The following is a 9,032-nucleotide window of genomic DNA, read 5'->3' on the forward strand; positions in this document are numbered from 1 at the left end:
CACAAAAGTGGGGTAGAAGTTTGGAACTCTCCTCCATAAATGGCAATTGATGCTGGATCATTTGTTAATTTTAAATCTGAGATTAATAGATTTATGTTAATAAAAGTTATTAAGGGATATGCAACCAAGTTAATGAAGTCAGTGAAGACAATGGTGTTAGGTCACAGAGAGGCTCAAGGGCCTCAATGGCCTACTTTTGTACATATATACTTGTAACCCTCTACCAATCCCTCCATGGTTGCAATCACATAGCCATTTTAACCTTCTCCAGTCCTACTCATTTCCTGTGTCCCACACTATCTCAACACTTGCCTACTGTGCATTGCATCCTGCTTCATCTGTACTGTAGAACATCCAGTCATCTTTCCCTCAGGCTCTGTGGCTGTCTTCCTTAAACCCATCCACCTCACCACATTGCTCCTCTAAAAGCCTCCTTTTATTGCATGCAGTAGTATTTCCTAACTTTACTGCTGAAAGGCCTGGCTCTAGTTTTTAAGCTATATCCCCTAGGCCCAGAATCCAAAACCAGTGGAAATAGTTACTCTTTATCTAGCCTTTCAGTTCCTTTTAACCATGAAACCTTCAATCATCCACAAATCACCCATATGTTTTACTTCCTGAAGGAGTAAAGCAATTCCATTAAAAATCAGCTCTATTTAGTCACTGTCCTTTCAACTGCTGTCATGCCTCAGGATTATTTGGCAATTTTTCTGCAGCAAGAATTTCCAAATGAGCTCTATTTAAGTGCTGAAAATATAGGAAACACTCAGCAGGTCATGCAGCATCGGTGGAGATGCTTTTACATTTAAATGCCATGTTTTCAATTAAAATGGTTCGCAAAGGGCTGGAATTCTCCTTACTATCATATACTGGAGCCACTGAGACAAAAGAGAAGATTCTGACCAGAATTTCCTTGGAGCTGCTTATTCTCCGTCGCTCCAGCGAAGCTATCATGGTGGCACGAAAATAGGTCTGACCAGCGTGTGTCGGCATTGAAGATGTATTTACACAACATCTGAGGATAACAGTTCACTTGTTATCTCAGCTCAGTCTCCTATTTACACTGGACCCAAGAGAAATGTGTTATTTTCAGAGACTTCGATTAATTCCATTCCCCCTCCCTCTCTACAACACCCCCCAGTCCCTGCCCAACTGTGAAGTGCTTTGGGGCAGTTAGCTATGTTATGCAGGTTGTCGTTCATTATTGCTTCAGCCTGCTCCCATTTTTCCAGCAGAGGGTTACAAGGCATGCTTCTGCCCCAAATTAGTGGTGAGACACTTCACTATAATTAATTTGTGTGCACTTGGTGCAGTTGGGAGCCTGATTTCAATTTTACTGTTGTTGGTTAAGCTTCTTAGGGTTTAGGAAACTCAGCAGCAAAATGGAGACTGGAGCAGCCAGCTGCAGAAGGCAAGTGCTATTTCTAGCCACCACTTGTGAGCCAGGAGCAGAACTGCCTTCCCACCTCCTTGACCCCTCAAGCAAACCTTCTGCCAATCCCAGTCTCTCCCTACTGCTATGACATGCTGACCTCCCCATCAACCTGCAATCCCAAGCCACTGGCCAAACCCTACCCCACCCAACCATACCCCGGAGCCCCCAGCCCCCTCAACTTCCCACTTCAACCTGTAACCTTTCCCTCCTTCCCAGTTGCTGCACCGGCCCCTGTCTCTCATCTGAGATCTTCCCTGATTGCTGTGGATCAACCACAACGGTGCTCAGCTGCGGCTTTCTGTCACTGGCTTTCCACTTTGCAGCCGGCCAGATTGTCAGTCTGGCCAGCATCCAGGCAGGAAACAGAGTGAGAAAAAAACAGATAATGAGGCCCGGACGTTACATTTGGCAGGACCTCCATGTCGCTAGGATTTCTTGGTTTCCTCCCCACCCCGACCCCACTACTGCTCTCTCACAGTCTCTCTTCCCTTCCCTGTATATATCGGAGCCTTTCCATCTATTTGTATAACATTGCTGCAGGAGTGCAGCAGAAAGGATCTCTCCCATGTGAATTTATGTCCTATCGATTGGCCCCAAAGAGCATTGTTACTGTTCTATGCGCCTTGCAGCAAGTAGATGAAAAGAAATCACACATCACAGATTTAAGCAGTGTGCAAATTTATGAACAATTTTTTCTGTAATAAGGGTCAAAAGAAAAACTTCTAAGGAAAGCAATCATTTTATATTTAAATGTGTTAGCACTTATATCTGTAACATTCTTTGGGCCAATTTACAAGCTACAAACAGATATTAGGACAGCCAGTCCTAGAATTTGACTTTGAGTTCTATACCCCTGATATTCAATCTTCAACTTTATACGGCTGCAAGAGCCTTCTGAGGCTGAATAACAATTCAAGCTAAGTTAAAACCTTAAGCTAAACAGTCCCTGAAATTAGAACCATATCAAGAATTTGGCAGTAAAATTTAATGCTCAAGAGTCAATTTAAAGAAAATTCAGTCTAAATATATGCCTGTCTTCATCCTGCCATTGACATTTTACCTCTTGATTTGTTAGCACTGAAAATCCATGTGTCCTCAACGACCAAGAATGTCTTGGATGAGTTCGGAAATTTTGAACTGGAACTCCGTGGCGATGTTGAAATGAAGGTACCTTTATGTTTCAAGATATGTTCAACACATCCCAACCACAATCATGAATGACAGTTATGGAAGTCCTTATTGCTGCTTTTACAAATCATAGAAACTTGCAGTTCGAAGGAGGCCATTCAGCCCATTGTGCCTGTACTGGCTCTTTGAAAGAGCAGCCTTGCCGAGTCCCACATCCCCACATTCTGTCTGCAGCCCTGTAAGTTTCTCATCCTCAAGACCAACCCCCTTTTAAACTTCCATAACCTTTTCAGGTAGAGAGTTCCAGATCCCAACAACTCTGAGTCAAAAATTTTCTCCTCATATTCCCTTCAGATCTTTTGCCAATGATTCTGAATCTATGGTCTTTCGTTATTGACCCACTCACTAGAGGGTATAGATCTTCTCTGCCTACTATATCAAAACCTTTCCTCATTTTTAAAGCCAGTTAGGTCACCTCACAACATTCTCTGAAAGGACAATATGCCAAACGTTGCCAACCTCTCCTCATATCTGAAATTCCTTTGCCCCAGTGACATCCTGGTAATCCCCCTTTACACTGTTTCTAAGGTCTTCACATCCTTTGTGAAACATGGTTCCCAGAATTGACCAGGATATTCTAGCTGAGGGTGGTGATTTCTCTTTGCTTTTGCATTCGATTCCTCTTTTTAAAAACCCAAGTGCCCTATAAGCTTTTATAAACCACCTTATTAACTTATTCTTTATTTATTCCAGAATTTGTTAAATGTTTAAAGATTTAAGATAATAAATTTTGTTGGGTTCACGGTGAGGGAGGACAGGGTTCTGGCAAAATTAAATTGCAGCAGAAGAGCTGGAACATTCTGTGGTATACTTGATTATTCCCTTGATACAGTGCTACCTGCTCCTTTGTTTAAATGATCCGATGCCTGAGATTTGGAATTGATAAACTGTCAAGTCAGAGTGCTGGACAGGACCTTGCAACATTGGCACTAAATATTTATCCTTTATCCCCAAAATGCCCAGTAATACCACTGAGCTTCCCACATTGGCATAGGCCTCCTCCCCAGTGCAAGTGAAATATTGACGGGGCAGGATGAGGCCCTTAACTGAGCATTAATCAGCTTCTTAAAGGCCCCAATAGGCCATCTGATTCCTCCCCCACCCCCTTAAAATTTCAGACAGGTGTTGGGGGGGGTGAGTGGTTAGGTGGCGAGAAGGCCATCCGCTGGATTTTATTTGTCTCCCGTCTTCAAACCCTCTGATGGGAGAGCGTAAAATTCAGTCCTATGTAGAGTGAAACCAATTGTAACATGCCTATTACCACCCTGTATGAGATCGTCTAACCTTTTAGGACATTCTTGATCTACATGGTTCAGTTAGCCATTTCTTAATCAGCTGAATCATTGGGGAAAACTACTTCCAGTTTTGTTTTGGGATTGACTGGCTTTTTTTTACTGGTTTTGCAACGAATGCACTGTTCATATCTATTAATATTTTCCTTCATTCTCCAGTCTAGCTTCTAGGTTGTAATGTTTTTATTCTGTGCTCGCAGTCTAATTAAATTGTTTGCTTGCACTTGTGTCATCCGTATCTCTCACATTTTAAAATTCTGGGGTTATGTTTCTTCTCAATCTTCTTTCTGCAATGAAATGAAATCCTGTCCTACTCTAGGACAGAATTGTTTCTGCCCTGACTTGCAGATAAATTGGTCCACTCCTACACAGTTGCTGCGGGCTAAATAGGTCTTCCCAACTATTGATAGAGAAAAAAAAGAAAATAATAGGAGATGGGAATCAGAAAAGAAAAAAGGCAATAAAAAATTGTTCCTTTCTACTATTTATAATAATAATAATTTATAATAATATTAATGTCAACCGCATTTTGAATGACTGCGCAAAGACCAAGGTTAGAGAAGCATTCCAACTGCTTCATATGTCATCCTTGACAGATAAGTTTATGCTGGTTGAATGAGCAAGATGGTTCACTTGGTTCCAAAGCAAACTGAACCACTTGTATCAAATCTAAGCAAGCAACATGCACATTCAGGTTAACGGCCAATCTCACCAATATAGAAAAATCACATCAATTGACATTTTTGAAAAATATAATTAAACCCACAAGTGAAATGGACTGTTTTGCATTTCCATTCAGAAGTGATATGTGTGCAAATTGATGATTTGAACTGCTAAGATCCTCATGGATTCCTTCAGCTCACGGCTGTAATAAAGTGTTGGCTCAGTTCCCAGTTTCCATTTTGCTATTACGGCTAACCAGCTGACTCAAAATCAATGCAGCTAATCGGAGTGCACTCCATTTATACTTTCTCAAATACATTATACTAATGTGGAAGAGTTCAGGTTTAGGCATTTTTATATCCAATGCATTCAGATGCTTTCAAACAAGCCTTAAAGACAAATGTCAAACAGTTAGGAATAGTAACATGACGTAAGGATTACTGTAAAAAAGCAGGACACAAAAATCTGACCAATGTTCTCGTGAACCATTTAAATTGGCAGGTACAGCTACAGTTCATTAATTTAAAGGAACAAAATGTGCTGCTATTTTGTTTACCCGCAATAGCAGTTCCCATGAGTTCATCAGTGTGAATATTCAACAACGCTGATGTACCCTTCACTTCAAATTGCATTTAGGCATTTTGTGGAAAGTTTGAAAAATTTTGGCTTAGCTGAGACTCACGTTCTGGCTGAAAAGATGGTTTGAGCTAAACATCATTAGCTTATATTATATTATATTAGTTCTATGACATGTTAGGCATTAATTTATCAGACACACATTAAAAACATCACTTATTTTGATTGTTATATTTGGTGTACATGCAATATTTATTTCTCCATAATCAAGGGAGTTGGATACATAAATATGGTGCTAATGGCTAGGATTTTACCAGCCCCCAGATGGTGGGCGGGGAGGTGAGGGGAGTGGTGGGGGTAAGTAAAATCATGGGGTGCAGCATTGGCAAACGACTAGCCATATGAATACTGTGGCTACAAGAGTAGGCCAAAAGCTAGGAATCCTGTGGTGAGTAACTCATCTCCTGACTTCCCAAAGCCTGTCCACCATCTACAAGACACAAGTCAAGAGAGTGATGGAATACTCTCCACTTGCCTGGATGAGTGCAGCTCCAACACCCAAAAAGCTTGACACCATCCAGAACAAAGTAGCCCTCTTGATTGGCACCCCATCCACAGACATTCACTTCCTCCACCACCGACGAACAGTGGCAGTAGTATGTACCATCTACAAGATGCACTGCAGAAACTCACCAAGCCTCCTTAGACAACACCTTCCAAACCCACGACCACTACCATCTAGAAGGAGAAGGGCAGCAGACAGATGGGAACACCACGACCTGGAAGTTCCCCTCAATGTCACTCACCTTCCTGACTTGGAAATATATCGCCATTCCTTCACTGTCGTTGGGTCAAAATCCTGGGACTCCTCCCTAGCAGCATTGTGGCTGTACCTACACCACATGGACTGCAGCAGTTCAAAAAGGCAGCTCATCATTACCTTCTCAAGAGCAATTAGGGATGGGCGATAAATGCTGGCCAGCGATTTCCACATCCCGTGAATTCATTTTGAAAAAAAAGGATCTTGTTGGGACATTTGACTGGCAGCAGGACTGGAACTGGAGAGGCACACAGCCAATTATCTTCATTAAAGGCCCAATTGGGGGTCATTTTAATTCTGCAATCAGTATTTTGCCATTTGTGGGGCAACCCCCTGCCACATGGGGTTGGCTGCCAGCTAAATGGAGGAAGTCTCCTGGCAACAGGTGACAGCCTACAATAGAAAAGGGCTCCTAATTTGGCGATCTCACTCAGAAATGCCACAGTATGGCTGGTGTGAGAAGTGGTAAAAATATTACACTGATGTAGCAAATGGTACTCTCCTGACTTGAGAGTTAAGGCATGTTGTAGGGGCAGAGTTGGGAGCGCTTTACTCTGCACTATACCTGACCTGCATTAAACTAATGCTGATGCTTGATGCCTGAAATGGGAAGAATTCCATTCCTAATGGAAAGGTCCCTCACCATGATGAGCACAAAGTGCATTTAAAGAAATGGCTTAGATACTTAATGGCACCTTGTTAGTTTTTGTAGAACATAGAAGCAGAAGTAGGTCATTCAGTCCCTCGAGCCTGTTCTACCATTCATAGAGATCATGGCTGATCTGTACCATAACTCCTTCTATCTGATTTGGTTCCATATCCTTTTATGTCCTTGTCTATCAAATATCTTTGACTTCAGCTTTTAAATTATTAATTGAGTTAGTATCTATTGTTTTTCATGTGGGAGAGATTTTCCTAACCTCACTTTTAAATGGACTGGCTCTGATTTTGCAAAAGTGTCCCCTTGTCCTCAACACCCCAACAGCAGAAAGAGTTTCTTTCTAGCTACCCCATCAACTCCTTTCAAAATTTCATTCAAATCCCACTATGACCTTCCATATTCTAGGGAATACATGTAATCTCACCCCATAATCTAACTGTTGTAGCCCTGGTGATGTTCTGGAAAATTTGCAATGAACTCCTTCCAAGGTCCATATATCCCCTTTGGGAAGCAGTGCTGAGAACTGTAGACAGTACTTCAAAGATTGGTTGAGAAACTTCCTCCCTTTTACTATTCTATCCCTCTAGATATAAAGGCTAACATTCCATTAACTTTTTTGATTTTTTAAATCTGACTGCTACATTAGTGATCTGTGTACATGAACCTATTAACCTCTTTGAGCTGCTATTGTTCCTAACTTTTCACCATTTAAATGAAGCTTCCAATATGGCAGGCATTAAGTATTGGACATGCATTTCCCACCATATAGGTAGAGGCAAACTAGTAAGCCCACAACAGAAAAGGCAATGCAATTTATGCATACTTAAATAAGGAGCTGAATTCAGGAAAACCAGGTCTGCATAAGGCCTAGCCAATGGCCTTTAAGTGACCACTGTAGCACCACCAAAAAGGTAAGTTTTAAAACAATGCTTACTGAATGTGGAGCTAGGAGGAGTGGGAGTGCTGCTCCCATCTCCATTGCACTGCTGCAGATCATTGTCCCCCAGTCCTTCATTGCCCCACTTCCTTCACTTTCCTTCCAGGCCATCTTTCCTTTCCCTTTAAGCACTTACCAGAGGAGGGTGCCATGTATGCCAACAGGTTATTGAATTATGGAGGCCATAACTGCTAAATCTTGTCTTTGGTTAGCTTCCACATGGGCACTTTTCAACAGAAGCTATCAATTAGCATTTTGTAGTAGGAACCCTGCCTTACTTCTCCTCAGCCTTTCTTGTTTCACAGGACTGAGATCAGTTCCGGGGTCCATACATGCTGCTTTAGTTGAGGAAAGCTAACTATGCAAATCCAAGGAATCAAATCTGAAACTATTCTTGTCAATATGGTTCAGTGCAGTCATCAAGCAAGCCAATGGGAGAAATAGTGCCCATACTTCTTCTAAAGACTTGCAAATGTTTAAGGATTCACGATGGTGTGACCACCTGAGTAACATTTATTTTGTCTTCTTTGAAAGGGCAAAGGCAAATTGAGGACCTACTGGCTGCTTGGTGAGCAAAAAGATGTTCCCGACATCTAACGTGGTGTCTGGTGTGAATTGCTTGTATGTTATTATACTGCAGAGCAGTGGTTATACAAACTGTAGTTTATTTGTTACCAAAACAAATTTTGGCTATGTTTATTTCTGGAGAACAGATCTTATAGAAAATATCTGTAGAAAATATCTAGATGTATCCCAGGTATATTTTATACCTGAACAAAGCTGCAAAACTAGTCATTTTTATTAAGATCTTTTTTCTTCTTAGCTGAATACTTTTCAACAATAAACCCTTATTTTTTTGTGCTTTCTATATTAAGATTTATATAATGTGTTTGAGAAGATATGTAAATATAATATTTTCCCCATCTACAAGCTGTATATACTGTGTATCTAAGATATTGCTAAATATTTTGTTCAAATAAACCAGATAAAACCTGCTTGATTGTTATTTCAGTAAATGCTCAGCATTGTCTCATGACCATATTGTTTACAAGATATGAGTTAGGATTTAAGATACATTTTCAGGACAATAGATTTTGGGGAGGAATGGGAAATGGTCAATTGGTTCAACCAGTCTGTCCCTTCTTTGGCTGCTCTCAACCCCATCATCTCACCTTATAAATCACTTGTCACTCCAAAACTTATAGCTTGCCGACTTGGTAACTGTTTGTCCCAGTGGTATTCCCTGATCAATTGCTGTTGTAAAGCTGCTGATACTGAACCACTAACTGGTTAAGTACCAGTTTGTAGGATTCAGAATAGAATTGATATGACAAGAATCACAAATAATCACTATAACTGACAAATAATTGCTATAACATTATAGGCCAGTATCTCATGTCTAGCCAATCCTCACTCTCTACATATACTGTGTTAGATAGTGATGGAAGTGGTCTTGTGGT

The 9,032-nt window shown here is 41.0% G+C and overlaps 1 protein-coding gene across 3 annotated transcripts in view; it reads left to right on the forward strand.

Moving 5' to 3' along the window:
• The window catches only part of LOC121276540 (atrial natriuretic peptide receptor 2), a 159,081-nt gene extending 150,514 nt beyond the window's left edge, over window positions 1-8,567 (forward strand). For all 3 annotated transcript variants that reach the window (XM_041185099.1, XM_041185089.1, XM_041185079.1), the window contains 2 exons: window positions 2,511-2,602; window positions 8,107-8,567. In XM_041185099.1, the coding sequence (XP_041041033.1) occupies window positions 2,511-2,602; window positions 8,107-8,169 (155 nt within the window). In that variant the 3' untranslated portion in view covers window positions 8,170-8,567. The remainder of the gene's footprint in view (window positions 1-2,510; window positions 2,603-8,106) is intronic.
• The last annotated feature ends 465 nt before the right edge of the window (window positions 8,568-9,032 follow it).

The sequence above is a fragment of the Carcharodon carcharias genome, chromosome 1 (genome assembly GCF_017639515.1).
Source record: "Carcharodon carcharias isolate sCarCar2 chromosome 1, sCarCar2.pri, whole genome shotgun sequence".
Classification (NCBI taxonomy): domain Eukaryota; kingdom Metazoa; phylum Chordata; class Chondrichthyes; order Lamniformes; family Lamnidae; genus Carcharodon; species Carcharodon carcharias.